The sequence below is a fragment of the Juglans microcarpa x Juglans regia genome, chromosome 4D (genome assembly GCF_004785595.1).
Source record: "Juglans microcarpa x Juglans regia isolate MS1-56 chromosome 4D, Jm3101_v1.0, whole genome shotgun sequence".
NCBI lineage: Eukaryota > Viridiplantae > Streptophyta > Magnoliopsida > Fagales > Juglandaceae > Juglans > Juglans microcarpa x Juglans regia.
In genome coordinates, this window is record NC_054600.1 from 29,078,607 (window position 1) to 29,101,968 (window position 23,362).

Genomic DNA, 23,362 nt, shown 5'->3' on the forward strand with positions numbered 1-23,362 from the left:
CTGCCTTTCTGGTTTCATGGCCTCTTCCTTTCGAGAGAGGTTCTTTAATTAATAGTACTCAAGTCTGATGCTGGTCTTGAGTTTGTAGTAAAACACTCTTGAAGTGAAGACTAATTTTTTACTCCCGCAAGGAAAAATGTTTCGATCCAGTGCATGATGCCATATTATATGCATTTCTGATATCTTCTTGACAAGCTTTCTTAAGAAATGGGTGCTCATTGATGCCACTTTAGGTTTGACCAGCAGTGCAGTCGATAGTACTGTGAGAAGGTTTACTTCATTTAACAATACAATCTGATGATCCCTAGACTTTGATGACCAGATAGATTCTACTTGGCAGAATATTATTACTTACAATTGAAGTGCATGCAGAAATTCTAAACCCAGCGAAGATAATGCGTGTGAGCTAGCTAGCGAGTTCATATAGAAGAATCATAAAACTGGTGAGAGCTTCTGAGTGTGTTAAGGCTAGCTTCGATCATCCAATTAATTCATGTTGTTCAATGTTCTATATATATATATATATATCAGGAAGATGGTTCGTTAATATACTGTCGTCGATAGAAGATCAGATCAGCCAGGAAATATTTGATCTCTCTATTCATGGAGGATATATATTTTGACATACTGAGTTGTAAGTTTGAGGAGTGGACTCTTGAAGTGAAACGGAAACATGAGCAATATTGAAGATCAAGGGGACAGTGACAGATATTGATCTGTAAAAGATCATCAAGCGTATTGGTGTTGACCTGTTTGGCACAACCTGTCGCGTGCATGGTTGTTATTTGGTACGAAATCATCGCCTCGTTTAAAAGTTAGAACTCTTCTTAAATTTTATTATTTATATTTATGTCTTTAACCCTCATTTTCATACGTGGATAGACTCTCATAATTAATAAATAATCAATTACTTAGAATTTTTAACTAATTGAATAAAGCGTGGAGTTAAGGTTCAAGACATCTGTTGTGATATTATATAAAAGGGTTTTACTATATATAAGTCACTATTCACCCACACACTTTATATTTAGATAATATTTTTTTTATAACGTGTAGAGTATGTAGTAGTGAATAGTAACTGATGAGAATAATTATTCTATATAAAATCATCACTTATTTTGAAAATTAAAACTAACGAAAAGATATATTTTATTATTTATATTTATATATTAACAGTTTCGTTTGTTTCTGCAGATGAAATGAGATGAGTTGAGATTAAAGTTAAAAAGTTGAATAAAGTATTGTTAGAATATATTTTTTAATATTATTTTTATTTTGAGATTTGAAAAAGTTAAATTGTTTATTTTATTTTGCATTGAAAATTAGAAAAATTATAATGGGTGATCGATGTTGCCATTTCATAAAATAAACGTTAAATTCTTGTCCCTTTCTCAAATTTTACATAACGTGATGTGATTTGTTGTTATATGGCAAGGTTTTCTTTTTCTTTTCCGAAAGTAGAACGGAAAAATCAAAATTCTTATTTTTGAGGAAAAGGAAAAGAAAAAAAAAAAAGAAGAAGAAAATTTACATTCGAAACGTTGTCGTTCCAGATAATCAGAAACGAGCACACACCGAGAGGCGGAGGCGAGGGCAATATCATAAGATTTCAAGAACTGCCAATCTATATAGGGAGATCGTGAGAACAAAAATAACCAAAAGCGAAAACAATCTTTATCTCCGCTTGGCTCGACATAGGGGTTCTCGAGTTCGCACTCAGGGAACGAGCGGTTTGAGTCGTCATGATCTCGCAGTTCTTCGTGCTCTCGCAGCGTGGCGACAACATTGTCTTCCGCGACTGTGAGTCCTCTCTCTATCTCTGCGTATGAATTCCTCAATTTGATTTTCTTTTCTGTGGTTACGCTGCATTATTTTTTTTTTCTTTCGTCATGGAATTTCCATCGAACTTAATCTTACCTGTATAAATGAAAGTATCCCTTAGACTGTGCTGAATTTTTCCTACAAAAAATGGACACCTGCATTGGCATTGGGGAGTCGTGCAATCCTTGCTCAACGAGATGAGAGACCTTGGTACATCACGACTACAAGAGCTGATCAGCAATAGCTGTTTCGGTTATGTCTGATTAATTTGGGTTTTCTTTTTAGTTAAGCTCGCGGATCCAAGGTTTTTTTTTTTAACATCATATATTGAACCAATCAAAACGAAAAATACTCTCAGGTCGGCTTCGATCTCGTAGATCCATGCCGAGATGAGAAAGAGAAGAGTTTATTAGACTTTGTTATTTATGGAAGTATTAATGAAACCTAAAGTTTAAGAATATGTGATCTCCGTCTTGCAGATCGCGGTGAAGTACAAAAGGGAAGTGCGGAGATATTTTTTCGGAAAGTAAAGTTTTGGAAAGAGGATGGGCAAGAGGAGGCACCGCCTGTCTTTGTAGGTATTATCTTACTGAAGAATGTCAGGCAATGTACTCCTTAGGTGCTGAGCTGTTAATTAATTCGAAGTGGAAGAGTCTTTACAATTGCTTTACTTAGCTGTATATATTTATTTTTGCATTTGAGGCTCTAGGATAATTGTCTCTCTTTCTTTCCACCTCGTTTTTGTTTTGAGTCTAGAGAGGATGGCATGATGTGTTTTGGAGTATTTTAGGGGGATGCAATCATTCAACGATAAAAAAAGGGGAATGCAAATGCATTAATTAAGATTTAAGGTTCATAAGCTTCTTGAGCTATTTATTTTTTTCCTCTTTTTTTATTGGTTTTTGTCGTCTCTGTTCTATTATTGGGTCAGATTATTAAGATTAACTTCTAACTTTTTTTGGAAAGAACTTAACGAATTACAGGAGAGAACATATAGCATATATATTCATCATGATTGTGTTGGCAATAGTTCCTTAACTATGAAATGCTGCTTACAAAGTTATCATTTTGGTAAACTTGCTTGTATGTTATCTGTATGATCTGAGTTTATTTCAATTATATTATGTTAGCTATTAAGTTCTCTGGTGCAGTGTGCTGATTTTTCTTTTTCATGTCTTTTCCATTGATAGAATGTGGATGGTGTAAACTACTTTCACGTGAAGGTCGTTGGATTGTTGTTTGTTGCAACTACAAGAGTTAACGTGTCACCTTCTCTTGTCTTGGAGCTTTTGCAAAGGATTGCCCGTGTCATTAAAGACTACCTTGGAATTCTTAATGAAGATTCATTGCGGAAAAATTTTGTGCTTGTTTACGAGTTGCTTGATGAAGTAATTGTAAGCGTCTCGTCCTACTGTGTTAATTTCTTGTTCTTTATATTTATTGAAAGTATATACAAAGCCCTTAAATTTTTTTCGTGGCTCTACCAATGTGGTAACTTAATCTTGCTCGTAAATTGTCATCTACTATGCTTGGTGTTGAAGTACTGTTATCTCTTTCTCTTTGTGTACGAGTTCAGTAACTTCTAATGCTTCATTTGATATTCAAATTATACTTGAAGTTGTATGTTTTTACATAATTGTTATTCCTAATAGTTTTAAGCAGTGGTTCTTATAGCGACTTATTCAAGTAGTCATCGTGAGAAAATGATTCATCTTGGTATTTTGCATCAAAGCATGGCAAATATATCGACCTGAGTTCTGGTGGAACACCTGTGTGTTTTTCTTTCTGTTCAAGAAGTATTAGGTTTCCCATTCCACAGTGGATAGATTTTGCCATTGCATCGAACCTAAATTACTGTTTTAGGGATTGACAGCACTTTCTGATACATATTGGCTTGCTTGTGTTTGATTGTCTTTTACTTCTAGGACTTTGGTTATGTACAAACAACATCCACCGAAATGTTGAAGTCTTATGTATTTAACGAGCCAATTGTGATTGATGCTGTACGTTTACAATCTCTTGGCCCTGCTTCCATTTTTATGGTATGATGTCATCTGACTAATAATATTCTCCAACAAAAGAGGCTTAAGTGGTGTCATTTTGATTGTTTTCGTGTACATCTTATCTTATTGATTACTGAAATTTGGACATGTGCAGCAAGGGGGCAAACGAATGCCAGGAACAGCTGTGACAAAATCTGTTGTGGCAACTGAGCCAGGGGGTAGGATGAGGGAGGAAATCTTTGTCGATATAATTGAGAAAATCAGCATCACCTTTAGCTCGAGTGTGTGTACATCTGTCTTGATCTGACTCTGCATTTGTGATTACTCTAGTCTCAGTTTTGTCATACATGGTATAAATTTTAAATAATTGACCTATGAATGGATAATGAAGTTAGCAATGTTTATTCGCACTTAAACCATAATATAAAATCAAGTTGCTGTGTATTTTCTTTATGGCAATGAGACAAAAACTAAACCCTTCCCGCAGTCCCAATATTAAAACCAGATACTAACTCTTAAGTGAGCATTTAAAAAACTGCAGTACCAAACAAGTGCCACTGAATTCCAAGAAACTTTATTTATGTTTTCAAAGAGCTTGGCCCCTATGATTGACCATTTCCATCCTCTAGATGCTCATGGTGTGTTTGGTATTTGCCCTTTATGAATACTTGTTATTTAAACATACTAGAGTTAAAGCTGTCTCTCAATAGTGGTTCCCCAAAATGCCCTAATTTGTACAAGGGATTACTAAAAATTCTACCCAAAAAAAAGTTTGGAATAGATTAACTCAACATGAAATTCAAGTACCACCACTACTGCAACCAAACAGGCTACCACTACCCCAAATATTCAGGAAAGAAACACTCCTGGAGTTCCAATCTATCCCTCCTCAACACATCCAAGCACCTCTCTCGTTTAGGGAGTAACTGCAAACCTCATCTGTCTCTGTCTCTGTCTCTCAAATATCACCCCTCCTCTATTTCTAAATTGCATTACAGTTACTTCAACTTTCTCTATGGGTAAGCATCATTATTGCATCTTCGATATTTCTATTATTCTTCTTCCATTTATCCATTTATTTTCCCTACACTTGCACGGTTTTACTATATTGTATATTCTGTTACTCATTAAACTGATTTAGGCTCAATTTAAAATTTTTTCACTAAAGAAATATGCACGTTACAGACATGCATTGCGTGCTTCATTTCCAGTTATTGTCTATGCAAACATAACTCTGGTGGCTATCTGCTTCACAATTCACAATAACTTAGCTATTTGTTGTGAGCACACACTTTCAGTTCTGTGACTTCACATGGATTTTATTTACCAACTTGCTGGATGTATTCATGTGTATCTGAACTAAAGCTGGATCTCCCTCTTATATATTTCTTTGTTGTACACAAAATTTCTTATAATCTACATTTTCCACCACTTGAGCCATTGCTAATCAATTTAAAGTCATTTAAACAGGGATATATACTGACTTCTGAGATAGATGGGACCATTCAAATGAAGAGCTATCTCACTGGAAATCCAGAAATCCGCGTAGCTCTTAATGATGACCTGGGCATTGGAAAAGATGGGAGACCAACATATGGTATATCTCTTGGTGCCACCTGTTACATACAGCACCATTATATTTATTAAAAAATGTTCAAAAAATTGACCGACCTTCATGCTTGTGATGCTCTCAAGTTGTTCATATGTGTGGATAAGTAAAATTATCATGTTAAAATGCCATATTCCATGTAGCTCATGTAACTTTTGATTAATAAATATTTAGGTATAATGTTTTTGTGTGCATGTGCGCGCATGCATGCATGCTTGCTTGCTGTGTTTTCCTTGGTGAACTATGTTTTTTAAATATGTTTTGGACGCCCACCATGGGGCTTAAAAATGAATTTATGTTTTTAAAAATGGTCTTCATGATTCTTGTCGTACTTTTTACATCTAATTTTCTCTATTGTATTCTGTTTGACTGGTTCCTGTTATAGATTACCGGAGTTCGTCTGGGTCTGGAGCAGTGATATTGGATGATTGTAATTTCCATGAATCGGTACATCTAGATAGTTTCGACACAGAGAAAACTTTGAGCCTGGTGAGTAAATTTGAGCTTGGAGATGTTTATTGGTTAAATATACATGTCAACACTGTCTAAACTTGTGGTTCATGATGCTAATCTATTAGGTACCACCAGATGGTGAATTTACTGTGATGAACTACCGCATGACTCAGGAGTTCAAGCCTCCTTTTCGTATTAACACTTTGATTGAAGAAGCAGGAGCCCTCAAGGTTAGCATTGTTCTTGATTACTATGAGTATCATTGAAAATGTCGAAAGAACTATTTGTATGTCATCAAACTGGGTGCTTTTGTTATGTCAAAATAACCATTATATCCCTCCTGTCTTTTTATGAGTTTTATTACTAGTGATTGACTAATATGAAATCAGTACGTCCAGTTATATAAAATCGTTACCTAGAAAATGCTGTTATTAATGTCTTACCCTCACTTATTTTCTCCCTACAATGCTGGTCTGAAACAAAGTTTTAAAATTGCAATTTTAGGCTGAAGTGATTATTAAAGTACGTGCTGAGTTCTCCTCAAGCATCACTGCAAACACAATAATGGTTCTGATGCCGCTACCAAAATATACTTCCAGGTATGGAATCATCTCTCTATCATTTGTTAAGCTAAATGGACAACATCTTTTTTGACGTATATAATAGCTTGCGATTGTTGGCTAGATGGAGTAAACAAAACTATTTGATCGTATTTGATGCTTCTGGTACCAATTTTTTAGTAACTCAATTTATAATTTTTCTTGCGTGATCTGTGTATTGACCATGTACGGGTTTGTGGATTGCAGAATAGAAGCACACTTACAATAATTTTTTTTTTTTAAAAAAAAAAAGACAAGCAAACTCTCTATGGATGGATTAAGGATGCTTTAATAGCTTAGGCCTCGTTTGTTTTCACAGATGAGATAAGATGAATTGAGATAAAAGTTGAAATTTGAATAAAATATTGTTAGAATATATATTTTTTAATATTATTTTTGTTTTGGGATTTGAAAAAGTTGAATTGTTTATTTTATTTTGTGTGGAAATTTGGAAAAGTTGTAATAATTAGAAGAGATGAGATGAGAATGGTTGTGAAAACAAACGAGGCCTTAGTCTTTGGTCTTTGTTCCACAGAGAAATAGAATATCTAGATTTTTTTGGACAGGCTGTGCAGGAAATAGAAATTGCTACAGTATTTCTGCCAAATATTTTAGCGCTGATGAAAGCTATATAAGAGAGGCAGACCAATCTAATTGCTCACTTGGTTGCATAAGTTGAGAGAATGTATAGTTTTGAGACGGTGGTTCATCGTTTACTACATCAAGAGTCAATATAAACCACATTGGTTGGGCAGAAGACATTGTATTATGGTGTTATATGGGTACTGATTAAATTCTCAATTGATGTTGTTTCAGAGCTAGTTTTGAGTTGGAACCTGGAGCAGTTGGACAAACAATGGATTTCAAGGAAGCAAATAAGAGACTTGAATGGGGTTTAAAGAAGGCAATACTTTCTTATCCATTCTTTCTATTAAATTTAATAGTAGTTCACTCTCTCCATTTTAATAAAACTTTATGCTTCCTTGTGCAAACAAATTTGCTAATAAGTGCAATACGCAGCAGATTGTTGGTGGATCTGAACATACTCTGCGTGCAAAGCTAACATTTTCTCAGGAATCACATGGTATGATTTACAAACATAATTAGTCTTAATTTAAATATCTTATTTTCTGGCCCCGGTTACTCTATTTTTTATGATATAATTTCTTATTAAATCAATGTTAATAACTTATTTCCATGTTTATAACATTTACCGCTTACAATAGGAAATATCACGAAAGAATCCGGTCCCGTTAGCATGACTTTCACAATACCAATGTACAATGCTTCAAGGCTTCAGGTAAGCTTATTGGACTTTCTGAGTTGACTATATAATACTCACTGCTATCAGTATAATGTCTTTGCACCTGCATATTGAACTCCATGAGTGGGTTGTGTGCAGCAAGATTGCTTGTGTTGTTCTACTGTCATTAGTTTGAAGGTGCCATTGAATCCTTTGCCGTTATACTTGTGTACTGTGATTTGGACCTGCTTGCTCTTCAGAGCATGCATTCTGTGGATCAGAAGGGCTCCTTGTGATGAGTACAAACTTGATCCGAACTGGTTTCGCATCATATAACGAACACTCGCATTTTTTATATCTTAGTGGCTCCCTACTCCAAACACCACACCCCCCCCCCCCCCCCCCCCCCGGGGGGTTAAGTAGTCAGGTGACTATCAAGAGTGTCTACTTTTACGAATGTTTTGGTCCTATTTCAAAGCACGTGTGGTGAGCAGGGAGGGTTTATACCCTACCACCATTAAATGTCGCTGCAATTATTGTTTGAAAACTGGATAATAGTTTTATTGTACAGGAGATATATTTTGTGGTTAAGTAAGCTAGCATCTATATCCTTGGGTGCATTTTGTAGATGCTCATTACCTGGTATGTTTCTAATTCTTCCATGCAGGTGAAATACTTACAGATAGCAAAGAAATCTGGAACTTACAATCCATATAGGTGGGTGAGATATGTTACTCAGGCCAATTCCTATGTTGCCCGTATATGATGGAGCTAAAGCTTTCCCTTGCCCGCAGTTTCCTTTCTGTTTTTGATTTCTTTTTTCCTTCTATGGTGATATTTTTTCCAACTTGTCATTCTAGTTGAATTATTTGCCGATTGTATTGGTTGTTGCATTTGATCTTGGTGGTAGTTGCTTTCATTCAAAAAAAAAAAAAAAACCCTTGCCTCTGAACGTAGCCGTGTAGTATCATTTGAAGTGCTCTTCTGGAGATTCATAAAGGGATTAGGTTGTAGCCATAACGTTAAACTCTTTTACAATGTTAAACTGAACTTCGCATAGGATCAAATATTGTGCCAAATACACCACTGGATTATGAGACCTCACGTGACTACCATGTTTCTCGAATATCATGTTATCTTTGGTTAATAATTACCTTAAAACTCCTAGGGGTTGATAAGAGTCATATAATTTACGTTAGGTGTAATTTGAACTCAAAACCTTTTATGGAGAATGAAATGAGATACAATGAAATATGTTGAATTTGAGTCCTTCATTGGCCATAGAAGTTGTTGTAACAATGCAGAGACTAGGTTCAATCAACGGCTTTATCTACTGCCAGCCTAGTTATCTTGTAAAGACACTAAGATAAAACAGATGAACTTCCGTTGACCCCGATGCTCATATGTGGCACGGTCTTCTACCAAACAGTTTGATATGTGTTTTACAGATGAGCAGATCAACCAACACTAGACAGCCATGCCAACAAGCCAGCCCTGCTTATACCCCTTTATCTCTTCTATAAAACAACATTAAGGTGAACCTTGGCATGCAAACACTTCTTTGAAGAAGCTGAACCTTCTTTGAAACTGTCAATCCTGTGTAGTTTTCCAGACATGAACTGTCTCAAGAACATGTGCATTCTGATCTTTGTAATGCTGCTAATAAGCGGCAATGAGGTTATGGCCGCACGCCTTCTTGTAGACACAGTGCTGCCGGAGGTTCCTGAGCTTCCGAAGCCAGAAGCACTGCCTCTTCCAACAGTCCCAAACTTGCCTAAACCTGAACTGACACTACCTAAGGTCGAACTTCCTCCTCTTCCTCACCTCCCAAGCGTACCAAAGCCTGAGTTACCTCTTTTGTCTAAACCCGAGTTTCCAAGTGTGCCCCACTTGGCGAAGCCCGAATTGCCAACTCTGCCAAAGCCGGAGCTGCCAAAACTGCCCGAATTGCCAACTCTGCCCCATCTCCCAGATCTGCCAAAGCCAACATTGCCTACCATCCCAAGCTTCCCAAAGGACATACCCCACTCAACTACTACACCTTAAGTTTCCATGCTTAGCACTCAAAAGCACATCATATACTATACATCTCGGGTTATGGCATCCATTCGGGTGATTCGTTTGTGTAACTTTCTTTGTGTTTGTTGAAATACTTCGGGTTTGTCTTGTACTATTGTTTACCTTAGCAAAAAGATGTGTAATATCTATTATGTCTCGAAGTTACATACCCATCTTCATACTAAAGTTCGCTCGTGAGTTAATCTACTTCGTTTCATAGTTGACTGGCTTCGAATATTTAAAAATAAATTATCTGTTGTTTGGGGTGGCCTCTGAGAACTAAAAACATAAGAAGTTAGCATTTAGAACATTTCTGAGCATTTCAAAATTAGATCATTTACTTGTGTTTCACCGTTGAGCATTTACGTAGAATGGAGTAATAATCACCAAAATGATTGCAATGTTCTCTTTTTCTATTTTTGTGCCAAAGATGGAAGAATCTCTCTAATGTTTATGAATTCCACCCTCCCAATAAATAAACTATTTTTTTTTTCTCTAATTGAAAGAAGAAACAGCACCAACATGATAAGCCATAAAAGCTTGATTGTTTTGGTCCACCATGGATATTATAAACTAACCAAATGTCAAGAAAATAAAATGATTGGTGCCTTTCTCCTTTTATTATTATTATTAATTTATTTATTTTATATTTTCTGGGTGTCTGATACTGGGTCATGGCCACACGGTGGCACGCAAAATTTCAAACTTTCAGGAGGCTTTCATCATTGTCCAGGAAATCTTTCATCATTTAAAAAATAAAAAAAAAATGGAAACACGGGCTTATGACTGTTAAAATTAATATGTAAAAAACCTTCGATTTGATAGAATGAAATTTTATTTTGGACATCATGTCAACCCTTGATTTTCATAGTCTGCATAAAATGGATAAAAGAGTGTATTACCACATTTTCCTACTCAGTGATCATTAATGGAAACCCTTATGGTTTTTTTCACCCTTCTTGTGGTCACAGGCAATGGGATCCTCTATCCCATTTCTTATTTATCATAGTAATAGAAGTGCTAACAGACTTATCTTCAGAGAAGAAAACCTTGGCAATCTTAAAGGTATTAAGATCGGTAGAACCGGCTCTACCATTTCACATTTATTGTTTGCTGATGATCTTATTCTCTTTGGAAAAGCTTCACATCAAAATGCTCAAATTTTCATGAATTGCTTGGATACTTATTCCTCTTGGTCTGGTCAAAAAGTTCATACCAGCAAATCTTCCATCCAATTTAGTAGAAATACTCTTCCTCACAAAAAGAGAGAGGTAAAGGAGATTTTAGGTTTCAAAATTGCTTCATCCAACATTAAATATTTAGGACTTCCCATCTCTTTTAAGTCTTTAAAAAAAATACACTTTGAATAACTATAAGAAAAAATCTTTGATAAATTGGCTGGTTGGAAAGCAAAGGTACTCTCTCATGCTAGGAGAATCACTTTAATTCGTTCTGTGGCTAGTTCCATCCCCTCTTATGTTATGTCTTCTCTTGTGATACCAAAGTCAATCATAAAAAAACTTGACCAGGCATTTTTCAAAATCTGGTGAAGATTTCCTCCTAAAAAATCTAAAAATTTCACACCAAAATCATGGAGCTCCATTTGCAGACCAAAACCCATAGGGGGCCTAGGCCTTAGATCAATCTCAGATTTTAAAAAAGCTTTAATGTCAAAAGTTGGTAGGAACATTACAAATGGTTATAAGGCTATCTGGAAGAATATTATGTCATCCAAGTACTTGAAAAAATCCACTTTCTTTTAACACTTTTCCAAAAACTGCTGACTCTTGGACATGAAAATGTATTACAAAGCAAAAAGATTTCTTAAAACAAAGTGTGTGCTATCAGATTAATAATGGAAAAAGCACAAAAGTATGGACAGATCCATGGATACCAACTCAACCAAATTTTCAGCCAATCCTAAAGAATTCATCCATTGAAATGGACTTGTCCCTAATTGTTTCTGAACTCACCATGGAAAAACCTAGAAGATGAAATATCATTCTTTTACAAGCTTTGCAACCATTGCAAGAGACTCTGGAAATTTTTTTGTCAAATCTGCTTATGTAGCCATTACAAGAGACTCTCACCATTCTCAAAAACAATCAAATGTTTGGAAAAAATTGTGAAAATTAAAGATTCAAGATAGTCTAAAGCTACTAAGTTGGAAAATTTTAAATGGCATTACCCCACAAAATCTTTAATAAAAAGAGTCATCCCACTTACTGTTGAAGAAGCTAGCTGTCCTATCTACAAATATGAGAAAGAGTCACAAACTCATCTATTCTTATCATGCCCATTCACCATAATTCTTTGGAGAAATTCCTCGTGGCCTTTAAATATATCATGCTTTGCAAATGAAGAGAAAAGCAAATGGATGGAATGCATAATCTCCCCTGCTGAAAAACTGAACATACCCCTTAGTGAGGAACAAAACTTCCAAATTTTTGCCATTAATGCTATGGATAGTATCTGGATGCTGAGGAACAAGGTTGTTCATGAGACTCTAATTCCAAATGTTAATAACTTCATTTCTGGAACTCTCAAAACTTATAATGATTATTGAAAGGCGTGGGCCAACAAACAAGTTAATGAAAGCCATAAGTGGAAATCAACACCTACAAGTCATTACACTTTATTTTTTGATGTAGCTATAAGGAGAGAAGGTAGTACAGTAGTAGCAATATGCAGGTCAGAAGATGGTACCCAAATGTTTGTTACCACTAAGCATATTGGAAGTTAAAATGCAAACTAGGGAGAGGCTACTGAAATGTATATTGGAATTGAAGAAGCACAAAACAACCAAGTCAAAAAATTTGTCATTGCAGGTGACTCACTTGTAGTAATGCAAGCAGTACGTGATCCTGAAAAATGCTCAAACTGGATCATACAACCCATCATCAAAGACATAAGAAGTACTTTGAAACATTTTGACAGCTAAGAAACAAGGAAATACATCGAGATCTAAATCGATACGCGCATTTCATTGCACAGTGGATAACGTTTAATAATTTGATAGGATGTATACCTCTCAATCTCATTCCACCATGCCTTTTAGATTTCTATAGTGTGAATGACTCTCCCATAACTTTGTAATCATTGTAATTAGTTTAATATTTTATGTTTTGTGCTAGTTTTATCCATGACAGCGTAATTTGGTGGTTTTTAAATGAAGTGTATCTTGTTAAAAAAAAAAAATCAATGGATCATTACCGAACTATGTGATGATGTATTAGTTCTTTTAAGAACAAACAATTTATTTATTTATTTGATAGGTAATACAAACAAATTTTGTACACGACCATGCCGGTATTTTTGGTCTGATTGGGGGAAAAGAAAAATAACAAACAAAATAGACCCCAACATCATGTCAATTGTATCAAGTATGATAGATTCTTTACATTCTTCTTTCACACGAAAGATGATGGATCATTGATGTCCTGTCTATTGCAGATAATATGAGAATTTTGTAATTAATGATAAAGATAATTTATAAATAATAATAAGATAGTTTGAGTTAAGTATTTATTGAGTTTTAAGAAATGAATAAAAAATATTATAAAATTAAAATATTATTGAAATATAATTTTTATTTTAAGATTTAAAAATGTTGAATTATTTTTTATTTTTTTTATTTAAAAATTTGAAAAAATTATAATGATCAACTTGAAAAAATTAAAATGATTAGTTTAAAAATTTTTATGTTTAAATAATATTTATAAAAAAAATGAAATAAAAAAAATAAAATGAGATGAAATGAAAATTTTTTTCTAACATCTCTAAACATAACATCATAGATACAAACTACTCTATAGACTAGGATAGCTTAGGGAAGAAACTTCCTATATTCACATAGTACGTGTCATTTTAAACCAAATGACCCATTTACACACGACATTCACATTCGTAGAGTTCCCAAATAGCTCGAGGAAAAAAAGAGAGGTTACCCTATAGACCCACAAGAAGTAAAAAACCAACTCCTCAACATTTGCTATTTCAACTTCCTAGTCATTTTAATTTGTCTTTTGACATCTATAATTTCGTTTCAATAGCTCTCCTATTTCGACTTCTCGAAACCTCCAGTAGTACAGTCGAGATAGCGATAGATTCTTTATCGAGATTATATATAAGAAAATACTAGTTAGCTCTCTCAAATATACTGCTTAAAATTACCATTAGTATATTTTATTTTATTTATATATTTAATACAGTTATTAAATTTGTGTTTTAAAAAAATATTAAAAAATAATTTTTTTATAAAAAAAAATGAACTACCAATTATGCTTAGCAGTAAGAGCTGGATGTCCCACTAGCATTACCTTTATATATTTATATATATATATATATATATATATATTTTTTTTTTGGTGCATTAACTTATTGAATATTCATATAATTTCTCTCGATCACTGGATCGGATTCCATTTTCATTTTCGGCAAATTGATGTTTTTGAAGGACGAAAATCACGGACCCAATGCAAGGAAAGGTAGCACAAATTTGCGGAAGAAATTAGAGTTGAAGTGGGACTGTTAAATTCCCCTCTAACAGTACCAATAATAGAAAGAAAAGCAGTGGCTAAAATTTTACTTTTGCCTTTCCATCTGAAAGGACCCTTGGCCACGTTAAAATCCCACAAAGTGATTCGTTCTGTTTGAAGAATTCTTCAACCTTTTCATACTTTTAAGTTTCTAACCCCAACCAATCCTTTTTAGAAAGGGTTTTGCTAGGGCAAAATTTTATTTTTTAATTCATATTTTTTAGTATTTTTAAATATTTTAAAAAAATATAAAAATATATTAATATACTAATAGTTACTTATTTAATCAGTAAGTAAAAGAAAAAAAATAAAATAAATACATGAACGATTAAAATGAGTCACAAATTAGGATAGTATAGTAGCATTATTCTTTCAGAATAGTGCTGCTAGGCCGGTGCCACCTAGCAATGACCTTTGGGCCATTTTTTAATTTTATTTATTTTTTTTATTCATATCTTTTAATATTTTTAAAATATATAAAAAAAAATATAAATACACTAATAGTCACTTTCTTAATCAGTAAGTAAAAAAAAATTTAAAAAAATTAAATATATGAGCGGTCAAAATGAGAAAGCAACGTAGAGCAACATAGTAACATTATTCTTTCAGAAATACATAACCCTATTTGGCATCTACTAAGCAAACCCTTTTTTATTTTATTTATTTTTTATTTATTTATTTTTTACTTTGTCAAGAAACTCAGTGCTGGGGATATAAAACATTCATGAATGTGATGAGAGCTCGATCAAATCATAAGACACCCAACATTTTAATCAAAGGTTAAATTCATCTTGGTAGAACATTCAATGCAACGAGATTCAAGATCTATGTGACATCCCAAAAGAGATTAATCAAGACTCAAACTAAGTGTTCAAAGTATGAAATAAATCTATCAATTTCATATTTGATATTTTCTTCACCGCTTACAAACTGAATATACAATCCTCAAACTGTTTTTTTACAAGTAAAATTTTTTATTCATAATATAAAAGTCGGCATGGCCCAAGTTCATAAGAATCTTAGAATAAATAAGTCATTTTACAAGTCAATGTAAATAAGTCATTTTAAACAAGAATCTTGTGTTAGGTGAAGGCTTCACCATTAGAAACTCAAAGATTTTAACCCCATTTGCGAATGTACAATCCGAGCATGTTTTTTCAACAAGGTGAAACTACTTTCACTGGCCTTCAAGTAGGGGTGGAAATGTCCTCTGAAAGTCTACCTCAAACAGTTCTTGATGTGGCTACCTAAAATCAAAGTTTAGGTTCGGGCTCCATATTTTTTCAATGTTTTTTAATATATATTTTCTTTAAGTTTTCAACTTCATTCGAAAAATATTTTAAATCCAAAAATTTAAAAATTATTATGTGCTTTAAAGTTTGTTTAAATATATTGATTCTTTTAATTCGAATGACCCACACTGATTAGAAGTCTGGGTCAAGCAACAACACAACAAACTATCATAAATATATATGGACTAGATACATGTACTAAACTAGGCAATGAAGGACTACAAATTTAGTATCCAGTCAAGAAAACCCTAATCTCAAGAAAATGTAGAAAATAAGATGTAGAGAAGAAAATACCTAAGTTTGCTTGTGTCCAACGTGAGTCGTGGAGGGAACAAGGACGACGTTCCTTTTGTTCGTTGTCAGCGTTCCTTTTATTCGTTGTCATGGGATTGGGAGGGAGATGGAAAGAAAGAGGGTTCTCTCTTTTGGACTTGAGTGCAGATGATGGGGGAGGGAGAGAGATTCGGAGGAAACAGAGGAGGATCGAATGGATGCGGATTCATACCGTGTTTTTGTAGAGTGCTTATGTGGCACATTAGCATTGGTTGGTGCGAAAACTGATTTTAAACCCATCCATCCCAAGCTTTTCCCTTTTGGAAAGAGTTTTATTAGGGTGTCGCCCAGGGCATGCCCCTAGGCAAAATTTTCTTTTTTAATTTTTTCTATTTTTATTCATATTTTTTTAATATTTTTAAACATTTTAAAAAAATATAAAAAAATACTAATATACTAATAATTATTTCCTTAATCAGTAAGTTAAAGAAAAAACGTAAAAATAATTAAATGCATGAGCGGTCAAAATGAGAGGCAAAATAGGGCGGTATACTAGCATTATTCTTTCAGGAGAGTACTGCTAGGCCGGTGCCTCACAGCAGTGACTGCTGGGTTTGCTTCCTAGGCAAAATTTCATTTTTTCTATTTTTTTATTCATATTATTTTAATATTTTTAAAATATATAAAAAAATGAATACACTAATAGTCACTTTCTTAATCAGTAAGTAAAAAAAAAAATTAAATACATAAGCGGTCAAAATGAGAAGGCAATATAGAGCAGCATGGTGACACTATTTTTTTCGAAACACATAACCCTATTTGGCATCTACTAAGCAAACCCTTTTTTATTTTATTTATTTTATTTTTTTACTTTGTCAAAAAACTCAGTGCTGGGGGATGTAAAACATTCATGAATGTGATGAGAGCTCGATCAAATCATAAGACACCCAACATTTTAATCAAAGGTTAAATTCATCCTGATAGAACATTCAATGCAACGGGATTCGAGACCTATGTGACATTCCGAAAGAGATCAATCAAGACTCGAATTAAGGGATCTCACAGCCAAAAAAGTCAATAAAAAACAGTAAAAATGTAAGAGTAGATGATCTTCCATATGCATTAAACGGGCTTTGCTAGATATAAGCGAGTTCGTGTACTATATCGTGTACCAATGATTTTTTTTATTTAAAAAAAAGTGAAAAAAAAATTTTTAAGAGAAGAAGAAAATATCTTATATCATAAAAATTATTTTCATCTTTAATTCATATCGTTTCGTTAAACATATATATTACATATCAATATTGGTGCACGAATTGGTGCACAAACTTGCTTGCAATAAGATTTTTCCGCATTAAATAACTTAAGCATCAAAGCTATCCCTTCTTGAAGATCTCCCAACAACTTCATTTTTTGTTAATTTGTAAGAAATCTCCCAAAGAAAAAAAAAAAAAAAAAAAAAAGGGTTGTGGCATTTGAAAAACTCATGCACTAATCATAAAATTTTTAGAGCTAACAATATATTTTATTAAGACAATACCAATTTCTAGATTCACTCTCTTTACTCGATCTATAATTCCCTCATTTTAAAAGAAAAAAAAAATACAATATTCGTTGAAGATTGTTATCATTCTATCTAAACACAACTCAATGATTCATTAATATTTTGTAACTCATTATGAGAAGTTTTTACTATGACTAATGCCAAGTATTCAACTAAAAAATATCAAAACGTGTTTGGACTTGGAGCCTACCTACAAGTAATTTTTGGGGAGAGGGAGAGAGAGAGAGCGCTCACGAGAATACATCAATCTCATTGCATCCATAACTTTCGTTCGTTTTTCCTTCAATTCACTTAAAGCTGGTAGTAACGATCTTCTGCATTAATTCTTTATGTACAAGTTAATATATAGATCTTCTTCTAGATTCTTATATGCAAATGGGGTGAAAAAGAAAAAAAAAAAAAAAAAAACAATTCTAAAGTGTGTGACTGGGCACCAAACAATTTGTCAAATCAATGATGATCACCTGGTTCATATTATTTTGGTTTTAAAAGGAAAGAAAACACTGAATTATTTGGAAAAACATGTGAAAAAGATTTCATAATGGTTAAAAATATAATATTCCACGTAATAACAGGCCAGATCACTAGGAGATCATTGGAAATATTTTTCTGTCTTTATTTTCTTTACAAGCTGCTTCCGTCCATCAATTCCTGCTGTCTGCTGAGCTTCTCTCTTCAAGATTTAAATGGAAGTGTTTCCTACTGTTTATAACAAAGTAATATCAACATGATCAGTCTGAAGTGTCCTTTAAGTTTGACGTTACACTTTTTTGTTTTCTCTCCATCCCTTCGTACCAACTAATTCTAATTTTCCAGAAGGGGTTTTCTCTTTCGGCTCCCATGCCACGTGAAAACCATTAATCCCATGCTTGCGAGCAAAGCGTTACTAAAAAAGAAGAAACAACGCAAGGCACCGCCCCCCATCTAAATCTTCTCATGCTTCAAGCATTTTCTATATGATTATTGCCACTATGTTATCACTACGAATCTTGATACAGCGATAAAAGTGTGCCGAAGTTGTATATACGATAGTTTGATTATTTTGCATTAATTTATGTATAATGATAGCAACACTTTTTCTAAATTGTTGTAAGTTTTACTCCTACGAAAAGGCACTATTTCTTAATTTCAGATCAGCTCTAACACGAGGCATTATTTATATATCTGTCTTCTTCTTCTTCTTCTTTTTTAAAAAAATAAAAATAAAAATATACATGTGCATATTCAAATTGTTATTTTTTTTAGAGTAAGAGGAGGAAGATTTTGAACTACCTTCATTTTAAAAGTAAGAGATTATGTCAATCAGATCATGTACTTTTAATTATTTAAATCGTTATAGATGGTTGTTTTTTGTGGGGGTGGGTTATCTTTCAAAGAATTGCCTAGAAAAGAAGTGTAAGGAATACCAAGAATATGAAAATGAGAGTAATTATACGAAATGAATACCCCTAATTATGTGCCATTTATAAGATGCGTTGGAGGGGTCCACTTTGATATTCACTTTAAACATTTTGATTGGTGTAGAATAGGTAAAAGTACACCAATCTTTCTGACCTTATAAGCACAAATCAAAATGTGTTACCTACGCAAGCTAAATGATTACAAAGTTAGAAGTTTTTTGCCAAAATGCATCCGGGGGGGTCTTGGGAAAAAAAAAGTCTTCCTTCCAAAACCAAATTTTAGCCGAGTGTTATGTACCTTCTTGTCAAAGTAAGCGAGCTAAATGTTTTGAAATCTATCGAGGCAGCCCACTAGGGAGTAGAGAGAGAGATGAAGCTTGTTCATGACGGGGAGAAACAGCAGCCACAAAGGACATCCCCCTTGACCCCAAAACAGAACATCAAGGGAGTCATTTTCAATCCATTCGGTCGGGGAGGCCCTCACGCTCATACCCTGCTCTCCATCTGTCCCTCTCCCTCTAATCTCTCTCTCTCTCTCTCAATAAACCGTAAACAAAGGCGGTGTTGCAGTAAGGTGGAGCTAACCCTTACCCAATTTCCTCACCTTCATTGACATCTCTCTCTCTGTCTGTGACTATTCTGTATCGTGTGTGATGTGTCACGTGTGTGGACCCTTCTCTTACCTCCAACCAGCGGCGCAATTAGTCTTTACTTGGTTTCGAAGCTCACCCACCCCCCTCTCTCTCCCTCTCTCTCACGAGCTTTCTCTCTCCTCATAAAATGCTCTCTCATCCCCCATTTATTATAAACAAATCCAAACCCTCTACCATCTTCTTTGCTCTCCCTCTCTCTCACTAGCCCATCTCCCCCTTTATCTCTCTCTCTATCGCTGCTCCAAAGTCCAACTAGCTACTTGTTTTCCTTATTTTATTACTGACCAACGAATATCCTGCCAATCATAGAGCTCTAGCTCAGATAAAGAAAATATACAAAGGAGCAGCAGGGGAAAACTCGCAGCATGAAAGGTGAATATGTAGAGCCGAAGAGTGAAACTTCCAACATGATGTTCGCAAAACTTCACCACCAACACCAAAACCCACATCCACATGCTCACCCTCACCATCAGCAGCAACAACAGCAACAGCACATCCACCCATTTTCCCATCCCTTCCACCAAGTCTCCGCCACCGCCGAATGCCAACAACAGACCTCCGAAGACGACGAAAGCCGCAGCAGCGGTGGCCCTACCGCCACTACTACCCCCACTCATCAACAAGCTCAAGTTCATGCCCAAAAGCCTAAAACTTCCTCTGAACACAATTCCGGCGACGGAGCCACCATAGAAGTGGTCAGGCGGCCTAGGGGCCGCCCACCGGGCTCCAAAAACAGGCCTAAGCCTCCTGTATTCATTACCCGCGAGCCTGATCCTGCCATGACGCCCTACATTCTCGAAGTCCCGGGCGGAAACGACGTCGTCGAAGCCATATCCCGCTTTTGTCGCCGCAAGAACATGGGGCTTTGCGTCCTCACTGGCTCCGGAACGGTCGCTAACGTTACCTTGCGTCAGCCGTCCGCGACCCCCGGAGCGACCGTGACCTTCCACGGTCGCTTCGACATCCTCTCGATCTCCGCCACGTTCCTACACGGTACGACGTCACTTCCGGTCCCCAACGGCTTTACCATCTCGCTGGCGGGTCCGCAGGGCCAGGTCGTTGGCGGACTGGTGGCCGGGTCCTTAGTCGCAGCAGGCACCGTCTTCGTCATCGCCGCGTCATTCAACAGTCCTTCGTACCACCGGCTTCCGGCTGAGGACGAAGTCCGAAACTCAGTGTCAGGAGGCGGTGGCGATGGGCACTCACCGCCCATGTCCGGTGGTGGAGACAGTGGTCACGCGCCGGGGGAGTCGTGTGGGATGCCTATGTACAGCGGTCACTTGCAATCCGACGTCATCTGGGCTCCCACTGCTAGACAGCCACCACCTCCGCCACCGCCTTACTAATCTGTTCTATGAAGAATTAATCTGGTGCTGTATTTTTTGTTAATCTGAGTCTATCGATTTAGGGGATGTATTGTTTATTTTCTTGTTCTGATAACTTGTTATTATGGTTTGTGGCCTTAGATTAACTTTTGTTTAATTATGATGTTTAATGTTATATTGTAGCGTTTAGTTTGAAGAGAGCGAAGGAGGGGCAGTTTTAGTTTGGTGTATTTCTGTTTCGGGAAAGGAGTAAATGTGTTCAAATTTACATCTTTGAAAAGAAAACTCATGGACTGGTATTATCTTTTTGCGAAGGTGGGAGGGAATGGCTGTCATAGGTCAAAATCAACCATCTCTTCTGGCATTCATCCCTCTCTCTCTCTAAACGTCTTTCTTCTCGCATTCACATGTTAGATTCTTAATTACATCTGTGGATACTGTCTGGTCTTGTGGGGGTTGGATTAAAGGGTTGCGTTGGAGTGTGAGACTGAGCATGTCTGCAACGCTCTGCTTGCTGCCGCTACTGCTGCACTACTGCTTGAAGATAATGCTGTTGATTCGATTGATTTCTCCTTACGTCTCCAGCTTCTTGTTTCGGAGAAAGTGTTGGCAGGAGAGAACGTGGCTTTGCTAGGGTTATGCTTGCAGTCTCTTTTCAGTGCAGCAGCAGACCGCAGAGAGAAGATAGAGATGGGGGGGCCTCTGTGTGATTAATTGCTTTATCCCAAGACCATTCCGTGTTCCCAACTTTACATTTCTACATGCTGCTTTCGCTTAGATATAGTGATTGTACTTTGGTTTGTCTCTTCTTCTTTATTTTCTGCTTAGGGTAAAAGAGAAAAAGAAAGCCAAAGCTGATGAAAGCCTAAGCAAGAATTCTCCTCGTGACATCTTCGTCCTGGTTTTTGTTGAGATGTTGGACTGTACCCGTTCTTATATTTTAGCTAAAAATGGTCTTTTTTTTGTAAAGAGCAAAGATAGACGTCGTTGTTAAGAGTACAAACTCTGATATATTATTGTAGTGGAATGGTTCGAAAAGGATCCCAGTTTGTTGTGTAGCTCTTTGGTTGGATTGGTCTGGCTTAAAAAAAAATAACAAGAAACAAACGAATATGGGAGTTTTTCTTTTCAGCAATTAAAGGAAAAGAGTAATCTCTTTGTGAAAAAGAGTGCAAGCGCTTTTTGTGAAAAAGAGTTATGTTTATTATTAAAAATTTAACTTTTTTTTATATATATTTACATTTTATTAAAAGAATTACATAATATTTACACTATAAATATCATGTTTTTAAATAAAATCAATTTGTAATTGTTAGCCATTGGATCGGTTGTGTATCCACTTTCCAGTAGATTCTTGGATACGAAGATAAAGTATTTACACCTTCTAAAAATCTTTTTTTTTTTAAAAAAAATTTTATTTTTATAGAGTTTTTAAATGCTCATGTTACTACAACGCATTTTTCTTCCTTTTTTTTTTTTTTTTTTTTAATAAAAACTATCAGTATATTGCAGAAACAAACCAACTATTCAGTCATTACAAATTTGTTCCTTCCTGACAGTATACATAATCTGCATAGGCCCCTCTTCTAATCAAATTCTTTCATTTGTTTGCATAAGAGCCAGCTTTGCCAGTGGATGAGCCACTTCATTTGTTTCTTAAAGTTGAATACAACCTTCCATCCAGGCCAGTCCTTCATCATTGACTGAGTATCATGTATCAAGGACCCATAATCTGTGTTGACATTTGTTTAACTATTTGTTGAATTCACTATAAGCTGAGAGTCTCTCTCAAATTCTACTCTAGCAAGACCCAAATCAGCACATATTTCCATTGCCTTTTTTTTTTTGAATCATTTCCATTGCCTTTCTTAAAGCCATACCTTCAGCTATAATTGGTTTCAAATTATATAATGTTCAGACATTGTATTTTTAAGTATTCCCGCATCCCTATCTGCAATATTTTCAAAATTTAAATTATTGTCAATGACCAGATTTATAAATATACGTTTTTATTTTCAGCAATAATCTTAATGGTGATATTTTTAAAATTTCAATTATTGTTAATGGAGTAATGCTACACTCTCATATCACTTTCATCCTACTATGTAAGATATGACACATTTATCATAATTAGATGATAAAAAATCATTCAATAAGGGATCATCCAATGCTGATAAATGTACTAGAGATGATAGTGTGGTGCATAAAATTTTCCTTATTAATAATAATATTTTGTGAACATACGATAGTTTTAATGGTAATATTTTCATAATTTAAATTATTGTCAATGACTGTATTTGCAAAATATACGTTTTTATTTTCAACATTCCTAACGGCGATATTTTCAAAATTTTAATCATCGTCTATATTGATAATATATGTGAACATACGTTTTTTTTAACAGTCGTATTTGAAAAAATCTATTTCATATTATGTTTTTAAAGAATTTATTAATGTTATACTTGAGTTTATAAAAGAAGGTAATTATAAATGATACGCAACGACTTCATTTGAGAGAAAAGTCTATCCAT

General features: G+C 35.0%; 3 protein-coding genes across 4 annotated transcripts; all 3 read left to right on the plus strand.

Annotated features, from left to right (window-relative positions):
• Positions 1-1,550: 1,550 nt before the first annotated feature.
• Positions 1,551-8,600, plus strand: LOC121259104 (AP-4 complex subunit mu). Of its 2 annotated transcripts, XM_041160593.1 has the most exons (13): positions 1,551-1,800; positions 2,301-2,395; positions 3,012-3,215; positions 3,747-3,863; positions 3,979-4,107; positions 5,295-5,421; positions 5,819-5,922; positions 6,012-6,116; positions 6,391-6,485; positions 7,302-7,389; positions 7,509-7,569; positions 7,712-7,785; positions 8,396-8,600. In XM_041160593.1, exons 1-13 carry the CDS (start codon positions 1,743-1,745, stop codon positions 8,492-8,494), a joined length of 1,356 nt encoding a protein of 451 aa, XP_041016527.1. In that variant the 5' UTR covers positions 1,551-1,742; the 3' UTR covers positions 8,495-8,600. The 2 variants fall into 2 exon arrangements, with proteins under 2 accessions (XP_041016527.1, XP_041016528.1); XM_041160594.1 differs by lacking the exon at positions 7,509-7,569 and having other exon boundaries at positions 1,554-1,800.
• A 742-nt stretch (positions 8,601-9,342) lies between these two features.
• LOC121260275 (protein PELPK1-like) lies at positions 9,343-9,774 on the plus strand. Its single transcript, XM_041162100.1, has one exon. The coding sequence runs from the start codon at positions 9,343-9,345 to the stop codon at positions 9,772-9,774; it is 432 nt and encodes a 143-aa protein (XP_041018034.1).
• A 9,396-nt stretch (positions 9,775-19,170) lies between these two features.
• Positions 19,171-21,116, plus strand: LOC121260049 (AT-hook motif nuclear-localized protein 17-like). The gene has a single exon (XM_041161902.1). The coding sequence runs from the start codon at positions 19,872-19,874 to the stop codon at positions 20,850-20,852; it is 981 nt and encodes a 326-aa protein (XP_041017836.1). The 5' UTR covers positions 19,171-19,871; the 3' UTR covers positions 20,853-21,116.
• Positions 21,117-23,362: the final 2,246 nt, after the last annotated feature.

Coding starts and splice junctions, on each gene's coding strand:
- LOC121259104 (XM_041160593.1), top strand. CDS start 1,743: ATGATCTCGCAGTTCTTCGTGCTCTCGCAGCGTGGCGACAACATTGTC. Junction 3,216..3,746: donor AGTTGCTTGATGAAGTAATT/GTAAGCGTCTCG, acceptor TTTTACTTCTAG/GACTTTGGTTATGTACAAAC. Junction 6,117..6,390: donor AAGAAGCAGGAGCCCTCAAG/GTTAGCATTGTT, acceptor TTGCAATTTTAG/GCTGAAGTGATTATTAAAGT.
- LOC121260275 (XM_041162100.1), top strand. CDS start 9,343: ATGAACTGTCTCAAGAACATGTGCATTCTGATCTTTGTAATGCTGCTA.
- LOC121260049 (XM_041161902.1), top strand. CDS start 19,872: ATGAAAGGTGAATATGTAGAGCCGAAGAGTGAAACTTCCAACATGATG.